A 17,434-nucleotide genomic window follows, 5' to 3' on the forward strand; every position below is an offset into this window, starting at 1 on the left:
TTTCAAACAAAATTTCAAATTCATAATTGCTTCAGTTGCTGTACCACAATTCAGTTCTGAACAAAATTACTTGATGTCAAATATTAAGAGACAAAGCAAAAGCTGCTGTTTGTTACTAATTTATAGTTCCTGTAAATATTTTCTTGATTTTCACATATTTGGAGGAAATACACATTATGTAAGACAGCAATCTAATCTTTGAAATAAGGTAAATGTGATCCTGTTGAAGAGTCTTGGTGTACACAAACAATGTTTTGGCTAGCTGAGGGGTAATCTGACTCCTGAGGAGGCTAAACCTCCTGAAACTGAAAGAATTGAGAGTAGAGGCCCAATCAAAAAATGAGGAGAGGACACAGGAACAAGCAAGGAGATTCATTTGAAAAGTTGTGGACATGAAAGTTAAGAAATGGTGGCCAAAGATGCCACAAAAGATCACCAAATAGAAGCTTAAAAATTATGTACACATATATAGATGGTTTGGTGTTGAGCCTATTGGAACTTAAAGACTACCTAAAGAACAATAAACCAGACGTGATATGTTTAACGGAAACCAAACTAAAAGAGGATATAAAGCTAAGATTTGCAAAGGAAGGTTATAGCACATGGAGGTAAGACAGAAAAGGAAAGGGAGGAGAAGGAGTGATGATACTGGTAAAAGAGGATATAGTTGTTGAGGAAGTGGAATATGGTGGTGGAATGACAAAAACTTTGATTGATGAGATTAATTTCAAAGGAAGTGAAAAAAAAAGAAAGTTACTGTAATGTACATACCACCAAAAACTAATGCACTGGAGGGCAACAATATAAAACTATGTAACTAGAAACAAAAAATAGCATAAAGGAAATGATAAAGAAAAGTAATAAATTGCTCTTAGAAGGCAACTTCTACACTAAAGGAATAGACTGGGAGGAGATGGAAGTGAAAGAAAATGTTGGGTCATGGAGCAAAGAACTTATGCATACCATGATGATGTATACAATGAGACAGTGGGTGAATGAACCTACAAGATGCAGAGAAGAAGAACCATTACAGTTGGACTCAGTGTTTATGAAAACCCCAGAAAGTAGACCAAGTATACATTGTCTGAGTTCACTGGGAAGAAGTGATCATGTGACAATAGAGATAATACTACAGGAGGAAACAGTGTTGCACAGGAATGAACAATATAGAAATGGGAGACAGAACTATGCTAAGGCAAACTTTGCCTTAAATTTATGGAAAAATTAACTGGAAAGAGTTATTTGAAGGTAAAGTGCAAGAAAAATAAGAAATATTTTTGAGCAAGTATATAGAGAGGAGATGCAACAGTTTGTACTAAGTTATAAAGTGAACATTGGGAAGCATGAATACCAGGTGTATAGAAGCAAAAAAGAAAAAGGACAGGGCATTGAGGAAAATGATGAGAAATCTGAACAGAAATACTAGGGAAGAATACAGAAAGGTAAGGAATGAATATGGTATAATAATAAGAGAAGAAGAAAGAAATTTTGAAAGTGACATAGTAAGAAAATGCAAGGAAGAGCCCAAACTCTTCTGTAGATATATAAATGGAAAAATGAAACATAGGGATGACATAAACAAGTTAAAAAGAAAAGGAAGAATTTATGAAACTACTGAAGAGACTGGTGAACTAATGAAGAGTTTTCAATCTGTGTTTACAAAAGGAAACCAATTTTGTGGCTCTGAAAGTGGTATCACAGTATCAGGCAATACAGGAGATACAAGTAAAGAGACAAGAAATCAAGAAACTGCTGGAAGACCTGGATGTTAGAAAAGCTATGGGATCAGATCAGGTAAATAGATGGATATTAAAAGAATGCAGAGAACAAATGGAAGAACCCATACAGGATATAATTTAAAGCTCGTTGAGAAAAGGAAAAGTACCAAGGGAATGGAAAAGGGCTAATATAATGGCAATATACAAAGGGGGAGATAAAATGGAACCATTAAATTATATAACAAGTATTGTAAGCAAGCTTTGTGAAATAGTAATTAAAGATAGATGGGTGCAATATTTAGAAGATGAAAAGATAATTACAGAAAAGCAATTTGAATTCCGGAAAGGGAGATCCTGTGGCACAAATCTACTGAATTTCTATACGAGAGTAATAGATAGAGTGCAAGGGAGGGACGGATGGGTTGGTGTGGTATACCTGGATCTGAAAAAAGCATTCGATAAAGTTCCCCACAAAAGCCTTATGGGGAAGCTAAAGAATGGAGGAGGGCTTAAGGGAGCAACATTGAGATGGATAATTATTTACAAGGGAGGGAAATGAGAACAGTAATCAGAGACACTAATTCAAGTTGGTGCTAAGTGACAAGTGAGGTACTGTAAGGATATGTGTTGGCACCTAATATGTTTCAAATATATGTAAATGATATGACAGAGAATCTAAATAGTTGTATAAAAATGTTTGCTTATGATGGAAAAATAATGAAAATAATAAAGGATAAAAATGACTGCAAAGAGTTACAAAAGGATATTGACAAGATACATACATGGAGCCAAATATGGAAACTAGAATTTAATGCCAGAAAATGCCACATGTATAAAATAAGAAAAGTAAAAAGAGATTTTTATGGAAGTACAAAATGGGAGGAGAAATAATAGCGAAAAGTAATGAAGAAAAAGATCTGTAAGTAATGATTCGGGACACACTATCACCTGAAAGATACATAAACGGGATATTCGGCTCTACATACAGATCGTTAATTAATGTGCCGTTTAACTATTTAGATAAAGAAATGATGACGAAAGTTATAACAAGCATAATGTTTCCTAAACTGGAATACATAGCAATAGTTTGGGCTCCACATAGAAAAAAAGTTATACGGAAATAGGAAAGAATACAGAAGATAGCGACAAAGATGGTACCAGAATTCAAAGACTTAAGCTTAGAAGAACATAAGAATATAAGAACATGAGAAATAAGGGAAGGTGCAAGAAGCCATCAGGCTTACACGTGGCAGTTCCTGTATCAAATATACCTACCTATTTCCACTATCATCCCCATCCAAAAACCTGTTTAATCTTCTCTTGAAGCCCCCTAATGTCTTAGCACTAACAACATGATTATTGAGTCCGTTCCATTTGAGAACCAATTTTGTCCTATTTCTTTCTTAAACCTAAATTTTTCAAGGTTGAACGTGTTATTTCTTGTTCTGTCCTGGTTGCTGATCCTAAGAATTTTGCTTACATCCCCCTTGTTATAACCCTTATACTACTTAAAGACTTCTATCAGGTCTCTTCTTAACCTACATCTCTCTAAAGAATGTAACTTTAACAGCTTCAATCTCACCTCATAAGGAATACTCCTCATCCCCTGTATCCTTTTAGTAATTTTCCTTTGTACTGATTCTAATTGACCTATATCCTTCCTGTAATGTGGGAACCAGAACTGCACAGCATAGTCTAGATGAGGTCTGACCAATGCCGAATATAACTTTAATATTACTTCAAGCCTTCTACTTTTAACACTCCTAAAAATGAATCCTAATACCCTGTTTCTGGCCTCTATGCATTGATTTCCTAGACAGAGTTCAGATGCCTAAATCTTTTTTTGCATCCTGAACCTACCAGAGTTTCATTGGTACCTACTGTGTTGGTTTTCTCTACCTACGAGTATGCTAAGAACTCTGCACTTGTTGATATTAAACTGGATTTCCCATCTGTCCGTCCATTCATTCATCCTATCTAAATATGCCTGCAAGACGATGGCATCTGATTCTGACCTAATGAATCTACGGTACCTATTTTTGTGTCATCCACAAACTTACTAACATATCTACTGATTCCACTATCCAAGTCATTGATATATATTAAAAACAACAATGGTCTTAATACTGATCCCTGTGGCACCCCACTAATTACATGACCCCCACTTGGATTTAGAGCCATTTATTACAACTCTCTGTTGCCTGTTGCTTAGCCGTGACCTTATCCAGCCTAACACCTTCCCATCTATCCATCTATCCCATGTGCCCTAACCTTTCTCAGGAGCCTATGATGGGATACCTTGTCAAATGCCTTATTAAAATCCAGATATAAGATGTCATAACTATCACCATTATCTACTGCCTCATACACTTTACTGTAAAGACTTAACAAGTTCATCAAGCAAGATTTCCCCTTCGTGAAACCATGCTGTGAGTGATTTATCAAGTCATCAAGAAAGACTTGAAGAGATGGGTTTTCCAACACTACAAGAGAGAAGAGAAACAGGAGACCTGATAACAATGTACAAATTAGTAAACAATGTTCAAAGAATAGACAGAAATGATTTGGTACCACAGATGGAGGAGGGAGAGAAACAGACAAGGGGACATGGGAAGAAAATAAAGAAGAGTGGATGTTCAAGCAACATCAAAAAATGCAGCTTGCTGTATAGAACCATTGAAATTGGAATGATTTGAAGAAAGAGATGATTGTGGTAAACAGTGTACACATGTTTAAAGAGAAACTGGATAAATATGGTTATGGAGACGGAACAAAATGAGCTTTGGTTCGTGACCTTTACAATACAACTAGGCAAATACACACACCAGATGGAGTGTTGGGATGGGTATTAAAAGAATGCAGTAACCAGCTTAAAGATAAGTTATATACCATCATATGTACCTCTATTAATGAAGGAATAATTTCATGTTGGAAAAAGGCAAACATTTAAACATTTAAATATTTAAATTTATCTGTGCTGTATACCTCTCTCCTAACTCCTCTGACTATAAGAAATTCTTTGACTACTTAACTTCCAAAGTGGAGCACATTCTGACCCTCTTCCCTCTTGCAGAGATCTCCATTCTTGGAGACTTCAATGTTCACCACCAGCTTTGGCTTTCCTCTCCCTTCACTGACCATCCTGGTGAACTAGCCTACAACTTTGCTATCCTCCATGACCTAAAGCAATTGGTGCAACACCCTACTCGTATTCCTGACCATCTTGGAGATACGCCCAACATTCTTGACCTTTTCCTGACCTCTAATCCTTCTGCTTATGCTGTCACCCTTTCTTCTCCGTTGGGCTCCTCCGATCACAATCTCATATCTTTATCTTGTCCTATCACTCCAATCCCTCCTCAGGATCTCCCTAAGCGAAGGTGCCTCTGGTGTTTTGCCTCTGCTAGTTGGGGGGACCTGAGGAGGTATTTTGCCGATTTTCCTTGGAATGACTACTGCTTCCGTGTCAGAGACCAGTCTTTGTGTGCTAGGCGCATAACAGAGGTGATAGTGTCTGGCATGGAGGCGTACATTCCTCACTCTTTTTCTCGTCCTAAACCTTCTAAACCTTGGTTTAACACAGCTTGTTCTCGTGCTATACATGATAGAGAGGTGGCCCACAAAAGGTACTTAAGCCTTCCATCACCAAAATCTCATGCACTTTATATTTCTGCCCGGAACCATGCCAAGTCTGTTCTCCAACTAGCCAAAAACTCCTTCATTAACAGAAAATGTCAAAACCTTTCAAGATCTAACTCCCCTCGTGATTTCTGGCATCTAGCCAAAAATATCTCCAATAACTTTGCTTCTTCTTCTTTCCCTCCTCTACTTCAACCAGATGGCACCACTGCTATCACATCTATTTCTAAAGCTGAACTCTTTGCTCAAACCTTTGCTAAAAACTCTACCTTGGACGATTCTGGGCTTGTTCCTCCCTCTCCTCCACCCTCTGACTACTTCATGCCACCTATTAAAATTCTTCGCAATGATGTTTTCCATGCCCTCGCTGGCCTAAACCCTCGGAAGGCTCATGGACCTGATGAAGTCCCTCCTATTGTTCTCCGAAACTGTGCCTAGTCAAACTCTTTCAGCTCTGTCTGTCAACATCTACCTTTCCTTCTTGCTGGAAGTTTGCCTATATTCAACCTGTTCCTAAAAAGGGTGACCGCTCTAATCCCTCAAACTACCGTCCTATTGCTTTAATTTCCTGCTTATCTAAAGTTTTTGAATCTATCCTCAACAGGAAGATTCTTAAACATCTATCACTTCACAACCTTCTATCTGATCGCCAGTATGGGTTCCGTCAAGGCCGCTCTACTGGTGATCTTCTGGCTTTCCTTACTGAGTCTTGGTCATCCTCTTTTAGAGATTTTGGTGAAACTTTTGCTGTTGCCTTGGACCTATCAAAAGCCTTTGATAGAGTCTGGCACAAAGCTTTGATTTACAAACTACCCTCCTACGGTTTCTATCCTTCTCTCTGTAACTTCATCTCAAGTTTCCTTTCTGACCGTTCTATTGCTGCTGTGGTAGACGGTCACTGTTCTTCTCCTAAATCTATTAACAGTGGTGTTCCTCAGGGTTCTGTCCTGTCACCCACTCTCTTCTTATTATTCATTAATGATCTTCTAAACCAAACTTCTTGTCCTATCCATTCCTACGCTGATGATACCACCTTGCACTTTTCCACGTCTTTTCATAGACGTCCAACCCTTCAGGAGGTAAACATTTCACGCAGGGAAGCCACAGAACGCCTGACTTCTGATCTTTCTAAAATTTCTGATTGGGGCAGAGCAAACTTGGTATTATTCAATGCCTAAAAAACTCAATTCCTCCATCTATCAACTCGACACAACCTTCCAGACAACTATCCCCTCTTCTTCAATGACACTCAACTGTCCCCCTCTTCTACAATGAACATCCTCGGTCTGTCCTTTACTTATAATCTGAACTGGAAACTTCACATCTCATCTCTAGCTAAAACAGCTTCTATGAAGTTAGGTGTTCTGAGGCATCTCCACCAGTTTTTCTCCTCCTCCCAGCTGCTAACTCTGTACAAGGGCCTTATCCGTCCATGTATGGAGTATGCTTCACATGTCTGGGGGGGTTCCACTCATACTGCTCTTCTAGACAGGGTGGAATCAAAAGCTTTTCATCTTATCAACTCCTCTCCTCTAACTGACTGTCTTCAGCCTCTCTCTCACCGCCGCAATGTTGCATATCTAATTGTCTTCTACCGCTATTTTCATGCTAACTGCTCTTCTGATCTTGCTAACTGCATGCCTCCCCTCCTTCCGCGGCCTCACTGCACAAGACTTTCTTCTTTCTCTCACCCCTATTCTGTCCACCTCTCTAATGCAAGAGTTAACCAGTATTCTCAATCATTCATTCCTTTCTCTGGTAAACTCTGGAACTCCCTGCCTGCTTCTGTATTTCCACCTTCCTATGACTTGGATTCCTTCAAGAGGGAGGTTTCAAGACACTTATCCACCAATTTTTGACCACTGCTTTGACCCTTTTATGGGACTGGCATTTCAGTGGGCATTTTTTTATTAGATTTTTGTTGCCCTTGGCCAGTATCCTTCCTACATAAAAAAAAAAAAAAATTTAAATGTTTAAATATTTAAAGAAGGAAACACACAAGAGCCACTAAATTACAGACTAGTTTTGCTGATGAGTGTGGTAGCAAAAATATGTGAAAGGATAATAAGAAATATATGGACCAAATTTTTGGGAGATAACAAAATCCTTACAAATTGTCAATTGGGTTTTAGAAAGGGGAGATCTTGTCTTACCAATTTGTTGTGTTATTATTCAAGAGTGATTGATATAATAAAGGAGAGAGATGGTTGGGCAGACTGCATTTACTTTATTTTGATAAGGCACCACATAAAATATTTCTATGGAAGCTGAAGAAAATAGGTGGTGTAAATGAAAGACTGCTTGAATGGATGGAAGATTAAAAAAAAAAAAAAAAAACCCTGAGATGTGAACTGTAATGAGGGGCCAGACATCAATGTGGAGCCTGGTATTAAGTGAGGTCCCCCAAAGGTCAGTGTTAGCACCAGTAATATTCGTGGTGTATATAAATGATATGGTGAAGAACATATTCAGCTATGTGAGTCTTTTCTCTGATGATGCAAAACTCATGAGAAGAGTGAAGGAAACTGAAGATTGTAAAGAATTGCAAAGAGATCTAAATATGGTGAACATTGGAGCAACATATGACAAATGGAATTTAACTCTGGGAAGTGTAAAAAGATGGAGTTTGGAAAAAGTAACAGAAGATGTAGTTATAACCATAAGATGGGGGATGAAACAATTAATAAAACAGAGGAAAAAGATCTGGAAGTGATATTCTCAGAGGAATAAGATAACAGGTGAAACTCTCAACCTACTAAGAAACATAAGAGTTGCCTTTGCTTATTTAGATGAAGAAATGAAAAGGAAAATAATCACCACAATGATACATCTAAGATTTGAATAAGCAGTGGTAATTTGGTCACCACATGGGAAAAAAAAAAAAAAATCGCATCAGAAAGTTGGAAGGCATACAGAGAGCAGCAACTAAGATGATACCAGAATTGCAAGATCTACCATGCAAGGAGAGTCTAGCTAGAATGCGACTCCCAACCTTGAAAATGAGACAAGAGAGAGAGGTGATATGATTGCACTTTACAGATTAGTGAGTAGGGTGGAAAAACTAGATAGGGAAGATCTATTTGTAAGGAACAAAAGAGAAACAAAGGGACATGGAAGAAAACTAAAAGCAACCACCTCCAGAAGAGGCATAAAGAAGTTTAGCTTCCCTCATAGAAGCACGGAATGGACTGAAGGGAGAAGTGGTGTGTGCTAGAAATATTCATGACTTTAAGGAAGAGTTGGATAAAAACAGTTATGGAGATGGGGCAGTATGAACTTAGCTCCTCTCTCATACATTTTTTTTTTTTTTATGTAGGAAGGACACTGGCCAAGGGCAACAAAAATCTAATAAAAAAAATTGCCCACTGAAATGCCAGTCCCACAACTAGGTAAATACACATGGAGAAATAAAATATATTGTAAACAAGAGTGGAGAATTTGGGATGGGCAGTGAAGGACTGCAAGAGGAGAATAATCAATAATGTGGAACCAATGGCTGGGCTGAGTGAAGAACAGAGTGAGTGGAGAGCAAAGCGATAGGAAGACAAGGAGGAAATATAATTAATAGCATGGAATCAATGGTTGGAGTGAAGAATGGAGTGAGTGGAGGGCAAAGAGAGAGGGAGGCAAGGACGAAAGGAGGAAAAGGGTGGGAAAGGGTGAGTGCAAGCAATGTAATAGCCCAAAGTGAAAAGGTAGATTTTAAGAAAATAATCAAATAAATGGAGAAGTTCAAAGAGTCCAGGTCTGCAGAGAATGTGGTGAAAGTGATTAAGAATAATAAAGGATTAGTAAAGGGTGCTGTAGACTAGAGGAGAAGTGTGTAAAAGGAGAAAAGGCTGATCAAGGCAGTGAGAGAGAAGGAACTGAAACATGCAGTAAATAAAGTGGCGGAGAAAGTGCAGAACGAAAGAAGAGATTTGGTGAGCAAAAAATAACTGTCATAGAACTGGAAAATTTACTTAGAAGAGGGAAGAAGGGTGGTGAAGTGATGTTCAAAGTGAGGAAAAATGTTAAAATGGTGGAGATTGTTAGTAATGAGGGAAAGTCAAAAGAAAGAATGGAGTAAGAAGACACTTCATAGTGGTGTACATCCCCTACAAAATAAATGCATGAGAGAATCTTGAATATGATGATGTGATAGGGGGAACAATACAGTGTCTGGAGAGAATACTGGAAGAGAGTGATAGAATCATCATGATGGGCAATTTCAAATGTAAGGAAGTGTGTTGAGAGGAGTGGCAGGCTCAGGGAACAGAGGGATCGTAATGAGGCAGACTACTACAGTTGGCAGTGGAACATAGACTCACACAGTGGGTGATGGAATACACAAGATTCAGCAGTGAAGGTTAATTATCCAGATTAGATTTAATATTTATAGTAAACCCTTATTATATCAAACTAATTGGGGAAAGCCACTGACAATAAAGGCAAAGATCTGATAAAAGCAGCAATGCCATCTTGATCAAGGGAGGCGAAATGTGAGGAGAGCCACAACCTCTAACAACAACTGCCACTGTGAGACTGCAGGGTGACCAGTAGCAAATTTCAAATTTCCCAAGATTGACAAAAAAAAAATAAATAAATAAATAAATAAAATAAAATAAAATAAAATAGATAAGAAAAAAAATACAAGATCAACCAGAAATTCCCAAGATGAAGAAACAATAAATAATTAACAAATTTGTATGAAATAAGATGGAATCTTATCCTTCACTATTACTGTAAATATACATGGCTAAGGGGTTTGTCTTGTTTGCCCTCAATGGTATCCTTCACAGCTGGATGCAGTATTGCCACCCTCTCCTCTCTGCCTTCCTGTTTTCACTCACCACACCTTAAGTATAGCAATGACCACTTTTCACATCTCTGATGAGTGATGTTGAGGGTTGCCATTGATAACATGGTACTTACATCATCCATTTCATTTACAAAGCAACATCTGCTGACTTCCCCTCCCCCATCCAGAAAGTTTTTGAATCTATCCTCAACAGGAAGATTCTTAGACATCTATCACTTCACAACCTTCTATCTGAACGCCAGTATGGGTTCCGTCAAGGCCGCTCTACTGGTGATCTTCTGGCTTTCCTTACTGAGTCTTGGTCATCCTCTTTTAGAGATTCTGGTGAAACTTTTGCTGTTGCCTTAGACATATCAAAAGCTTTTGATAGAGTCTGGCACAAAGCTTTGATTTCTAAACTACCCTCCTACGGTTTTTATCCTTCTCTCTGTAACTTCATCTCAAGTTTCCTTTCTGACTGTTCTATTGCTGCTGTGGTAGACGGTCACTGTTCTTCTCCTAAATCTATTAACAGTGGTGTTCCTCAGGGTTCTGTCCTGTCACCCACTCTCTTCTTATTATTCATTAGTGATCTTCTAAACCAAACTTCTTGTCCTATCCACTCCTACGCTGATGATACCACCTTGCACTTTTCCATGTCTCTTCATAGACATCCAACCCTTCAGGAAGTAAATATTTCACGCAGGGAAGCCACAGAACGCTTGACTTCTGATCTTTCTAAAATTTCTGATTGGGGCAGAGCAAACTTGGTATTGTTCAATGCCTCAAAAATTCAATTCCTCCATCTATCCACTCGACACAACCTTCCAGACAGCTATCCCCTCTTCTTCAATGACACTCAACTGTCCCCCTCTTCTACACTGAACATCCTCAGTCTGTCCTTTACTTATAATCTGAACTGGAAACTTCACATCTCATCTCTAGCTAAAACAGCTTCTATGAAGTTAGGTGTTCTAAGACATCTCCGCCAGTTTTTCTCACCCCCCCCAGCTGCTAACTTTGTACAAGGGCCTTATCCATCCATGTATGGAGTATGCTTCACATGTCTGGGGGAGTTCCACTCACACTGCTCTTCTAGACAGGGTGGAATCAAAAGCTTTTCGTCTCATGAACTCCTCTCCTCTAACTGACTGTCTTCAGCCTCTCTCTCACTGCCACAATGTTGCATTTCTAGTTGTCTTCTACTGCTATTTTCATGCTAACTGCTCTTCTGATCTTGCTAACTGCATGCCTCCCCTCCTCCCGCAGCCTCACTGCACAAGACTTTCTTCTTTCTCTCACCCGTATTCTGTCCACCTCTCTAACGTGAGAGTTAACCAGTATTCTCAGTCATTCATCCCTTTCTCTGGTGAACTCTGGAACTCCTTGCCTGCTTCTGTATTTCCACCTTCCTAAGACTTGAATTCCTTCAAGAGGGAGGTTTCAAGACACTTATTCATCAATTTTTGACTACTGCTTTGACCCTTTTATGGGACTGGCATTTCAGTGGGCATTTTTTTTTATTGGATTTTTGTTGCCCTTGGCTAGTGTCCTTCCTACATAAAAAAAAAAAAAAAAAAAAATCCTCTGCTATCAGTGTCACTCTACTACACATACAAGACCATAACTTCATCATCAACCCACCAGAGTAGAGTGACCTGGCAGCTCGACACTTGATTTGTTATTGTAATTTGAATGTCTTGCCCAGGAAATTAATACCACCATTAGAAAGAAAAAAATGCTGTTTCATAAATGTGTACTTAGCTCAACTTTGAAGATAATTTGACATGAAATATCCCAAGATTTGGGGCATTTCTGCAAAAAAATTCTGAAGATCACAAGATGAAGTGAGAAATCCTAAGATCTCTGGAAAAATCCCAAGGTCTGGTCACCTTGAGACTGAGGCAGATGCAGTGTGTGAGTGCAGAGTGTGCTCATCACCACAATCACCCACACTCTCCCTCCCTCCCACCCACCCTAACTCATTCTCTCACTGCCACTGCCACTGGCCAGGAGTTCCACCTTATTTCCCGACCTTTGCCCAATAAATGAAATGGATGGTCCATAAGCCATACACGTCTGATAAATGGGAAATTCGATATAACAATGTCTGATACGACGAGGGTTTACTGTACCAAATAACCTAAAATACAATATTAGTTGGCATAATAGACACACCCCTATTTTACAAGGATGTTTTGTGGAAACAAACTTTATTATGTTTCATCATAAACTTATTGAAAAAAATTGTAGTGTGCATGTGTGTACTTACCTAGTTGTATTTACCTAATTGTATTGTACAGGGCACAAGCCAAAGCTCATTTTGTCCTGTCTTCATAACCATATTTATCCAGTTTCTCTTTAAACATGTGTACACTGTTTTTGCCACAACCACCTCTTCCTTCAAATCATTGCAATAGTTCTATACAGGAAGCTGCATTTCTTGATGTCGCATGAACATCCCCTCTTTATTTTCTTCCCATGCTCTCTCATCTGTCTCTCTTCCTCCTCTATCTGTGGTACCAAGTAATTTCTGTCTATTCTTTCTATATTGTTTACTTATTTGTACATTGTTATCATGTCTCCTCTTTCTCTTCTCTCTTGTAGTGTTGGTAAACCCATCTCTTCAAGTCTTTCATCAAAGCTTAAATCTTTCAATTCTGGTACCATCTTTGTCGCTATCCTCTGTATTCTTTCCAGTTTCTGTGTAGCTTTATTTTTTCTACGTGGAGTCCAAACTACTGCTGCATATTCCAATTTAGGACAAATCATGTTTGTTATCATTTTCTTCATACAGTAAAATCCCTCTTATCCGGCATCGACGGGACCGCCAACATGCCGGATACTTGAATATTGCCGGATACTTGAATAGAAGTGAAATTATGTCCACAATCACCACCCTACATTCACACATCTTACCATAACAAAGATCAGCTGATCTTAATCAGCAGCTGATCTGATCAGCTGCTTAAGTGTAAGCACAACATGCTTCCTCTTTTCTACAACTTTAGGCATGATGAAGGCGTCAGGTGATAAACAGTGCACACGCGGGACTGAGTCACTGAGTTAACATAGTGCAGTGGGCCGCGGGTGGCGCGAAGCAGTGTGCTCTGGTGGCAAGGGGATAAAGTATGCCTCGTGCAGGAATTTTAATTGATTTTATGAGTACACATTGATTTTTTATTGATTTTAAGGCTCAGGGAAAAATGTGCCGGATACTTGAAGCTGCCGGATACTCAAATGCCGGATGAGAGGGATTTTACTGTAATTTCTTGATTTAAATAGTTAAACACCACACTAATGTTTGTTAACAAGCTGTATGTAGAGCCAAATATCCTGTGTGTGTGTGTGTGTGTGTGTGTGTGTGTGTGTGTGTGTGTGTGTGTGTGTGTGTGTGTGTGTGTGTGTGTTTTATGTAAAAGGGCCACTGGCCAAGGGCAATAAAAATTTTTAATTAAAGAAAGGGCAACTTAATGCTAGTTCCCATAGAGATGTCAGATAAAAAAACAGATATGCATCTTGAAACCACACTGTTGAAAGAGTTCCAGTCATAGGAAGAAGGAAATACAGAAGCAGACAGGGAGTTCCAGAGTTTACCTGAGAAAGGGAAGACTGGTTAACTCTTGCATTAGAGAGGTGGACAGAATAGGGATCAGAGAAAGAAAATCTTGTGCAGCCAGGCAGCAGGAGGAGGCAAGGCATGCAGTTAGCAAAAATCAGAGGAGCAGTTAGAGTGAAAATACTGGTAGAAGATAGCAAGAGCTATAACATTGTGGCAATGAGAGAGAGGCTGAAAACAGTCAGTCAATTAGAGGAGTGGAGTTGATAAGACGAAAAGCTTTTGATTCCACCCTCTCTAAGATAATGGCGTAAGTCGAATCCCCACCCACACCCATACACATGAAACAAACTCCATACATGGACAGATAAGGCCCCTGTACAGAGTTAGTAGCTGTGGTGGGGGAAGGGGCTGAGAAAAATTGGCAGAGATGACAAAGAATGCCTAACTTCATAGAAACTGCTTTAGCTAGAGATGAGAAGTGAAGTTTCCAGTTTAGTTTATAAGTAAAGAACAGACTGAAGATGTTCAGTGTAGAAGAGGGGGGACAGTTGAGTGTCACTGAAGAAGAGATAATTATCTGGAAGGTTGTGTTGAGCTGACAGATGGAGGAATTGAGTTTTTGAGGCATTAAACAATACTAAGTTTGCTCTGCCCCAATCAGAAATTTTAGAGAGAGATCAGAAACCAGGTGTTTTGTGGCTTCATTGTGGGATAGGTTTACTTCCTGAAGGATTGGACATCTATGAAAAGATGTGGAAAAATGCAGGGTGGTATCATCAGTATAGAAGTGGATAGGACAAGAAGTTTGGTTTAGAAGATCATTGATGAGTAATAGGAAGAGAGTGGGTGACAGGATAGAACCCTGAGAAACACCACTGTTAATAGATTTAGAACAGTGACCATCTACCACAGCAGCAACAGAATGTTTAGAAAGGAAACTTGAGATGAAGTTACAGAGAAAAGGATAAAAGCTGTAGGAGGATAGTTTGGAAATCAAAGCTTTGTGCCAGACTCTATAAAAAGCTTTTGACACGTCTAAAATGACAGTAAAAATTCCACCATAATCTCTAAAAGAGGATGACCAAGATTCAGTAAGGAAAGCCAGGAGATCACCACCTGAGCAGCCTTGACAGAGAACCCATACTAGCAATTAGATAGAAGGTTGTGAAGTGATAGATGTTTAAGAATCTTCCTGTTGAGGATATATTCAATAATTTTAGATAGGCAGCAATTAAGGCAATAGGACAGTAGTTTGAGGGATTAGAATGGTCATCTTTATAGGAACAAGCTGAATGTAAGCAAAATTTTAACAAAAAGGAAAGGTAGATGTTGATAGACAGAGTTGAAAGAATTTGGTGAGGCAAGGTGCAAGTACAGAAGCAAAAGAAGGAAAGGTAGATGTTGATAGACATAGAGTTAAAAAAATATGACTAGACAAGGTTGCAAGCATGGAGGCACAGTTTTAAAGAACAATAGGAGGGACCCCATCAGGTCCATAAACCTTCCAAGGGTTTAGGTCAGCAAGGGTATGGAAAACATCATTATGAAGGATTTTAATGGGTAGCATGAAGTAGTCTGAGGGTGGAGGAGATGGAGGAACAAGCTCTAAATCATCAAAGGTAGAGTTTTTAGCAAAGATTTGAGCAAAAGGTTCAGCTTTAGAAATAGATGAGATGGCAGTGGTGCCATCAGGCTGAAATAAAAGAGGGAAAGATGAAGAGGCAAAGTTACTGGAAATATTTTTGGCTAGGTACCAAAAGTCACAAGGGGAGTTAGATCTTAAGAAATTCTGAGTTTCTATTAATGAAGGAGTTTTTTGGCTAGTTGGAGAACAGACTTGGCATGATTCTAAGCATAAATATAAAGCACATGAGATTCTGGTGATGGAAGACTCAAGTGCATTTTGTGAACCATCTCTCTATCATGTATAACATGAGAACAGCCTGTGTTAAACCAAGATCTGGAAAGTTTAGATCAAGAGAAAGAGTGAGGAATGTATGCCTCCATGCCAGACACCATCACCTCTGTTATGCACTCAGCACACAGACGGATCTCTGACACAGAAGCAGTAGTCATTCCAAGGAAAAGCAGCAAAATACCTCTTCAGGTCCACCCAGCTAGCAGAGGCAAAATGCCAGAGGCACCTCCACTTTGGGCATCCTGAGGAAGGATTGGTGCAATAGGGCAACATACTCGTATAGATATGAGATTGTGATCAGAGGAGCCCAATGGAAAAGATAGGGTAACAGTATAAGAAGAAGGATTAGAAGTTAGGAAAAGGTCAAGAATGTTGGGTGTATCTCTAAGAGGATCAGGAATATGAATAGGGTCTTGCACCAATTGCTCTAGGTTGTGGAAGATAGCAAAGTTAAAGGCTGGTTCACCAGTGAAGGGAGAGGGAAGTCAAAGTTGGTGGTGAATATTGAAGTCTCCAAGAATGGAGATGTCTGCAAAAGGGAAGAGAGTCAGAATGTGCTCCACTTTGGAAGTTAAGTAGTCAAAGAATTTCTTATATTGAGAGGAGATAGGTGAGAGGTATATAGCACAGATAAATTTAGTTTTGAGAGGGACTCTGTAGTCACGGCCAGATGGTGAAAAATTTTGAAGATTCAAGAGTGTAGGCATAAAAGCAGGTTAAGTTGTTTCATACATGGACACAACACCCAGCTTTGGATTGAAAATGAGAATGCAGAAAGCAGGAGGAAACAAAAAAAGGGGCAGCTGTCAGACTGTTACCTCAGACACCTGTGTTCCAGTTATGAAAAGAAGATGAGGTTTAGTAGAGGAGAGGTGATGTTCTCCAGATTGAAAATTAGATCTAAGACTGTGAATGTTGCAGAAGTTAATGAAGAAAAAGTTGAGGGGGGAAGTCAAGACACTTAGGGTCAATATCACAAGAACAATCCAACCTGAGGACATTTATGGTCCCCTCCCCAGATGGAGGATTCCAAGGCTGGTGTAGGAGTCACCATAATATTTTTTTTATTTTGAGTGAAGGGTGTATGGTAATTAGGTGCATGTAGTTTTGTGTGAAGGAAGAAAGTTGTCTTTAGAGGGCAGGCTGAGACTACCCCCTTGTGTTGTGAGACATAAAGGGAATCGTAGAATGAGGTTTAATAATAGGTTTACAGCAACCCCTGATCCAGCACTTTAGACCTCACTTTCAGACCTCATTTCAGCAGGTGTCTACTGCCTCCTCAAACAAATCTGAACTCTGTTTATGAATATCTAGCACTTATTCAGTACTAGATGAACTAGGCCTTGAGCATGAAATGAGACAAAATCATTAAGTATTCACTTAGCTCAGGATTATAAAAAATATAACTTAAAAATCCAAGGAGCGATGAAATTACATTTGGCAGCAAGTAAGTTCATAACTACATCATCAGTTACTTGGGCAAAGGAAGTACAAGCTAATTTAAGATTTCTCTTCAGACACACTAACCCACAAAGGTAGTTGTAAGACATGGATGAAGTGAAGAAGTTGTTGTAGCATCATCTTGCCACGGTAGTTGCTCACTACACATTCTTGGTTGACAGTTTTGTCCTGACAATGTATCACCCACACTCCCTTTTCTTGATCCTCCTCTTCTGGATATCAAGAGACAATGGAAATGTGGTTAGTACATTAAAGAGCATACAAAGAGAAAATATTGAATTGTAGAAAATTATGTTTTCACACCTTTATTCAGAAAATAATAGCACAAAAACTTCATTTTCAAGAAAATTCTTGGT

General features: G+C 39.1%; 1 protein-coding gene across 10 annotated transcripts in view; it reads right to left on the bottom strand.

Moving 5' to 3' along the window:
* The window catches only part of LOC135104938 (thioredoxin domain-containing protein 16-like), a 428,690-nt gene that overhangs the window by 258,479 nt on the left and 152,777 nt on the right, over positions 1-17,434 (bottom strand). For all 10 annotated transcript variants that reach the window (XM_064012732.1, XM_064012729.1, XM_064012731.1 and 7 more), the window contains one exon: positions 17,145-17,290. In XM_064012732.1, coding sequence (XP_063868802.1) covers positions 17,145-17,290 — 146 coding nt within the window. The remainder of the gene's footprint in view (positions 1-17,144; positions 17,291-17,434) is intronic.

Source organism: Scylla paramamosain, chromosome 11 (genome assembly GCF_035594125.1).
Source record: "Scylla paramamosain isolate STU-SP2022 chromosome 11, ASM3559412v1, whole genome shotgun sequence".
Taxonomy (NCBI): domain Eukaryota; kingdom Metazoa; phylum Arthropoda; class Malacostraca; order Decapoda; family Portunidae; genus Scylla; species Scylla paramamosain.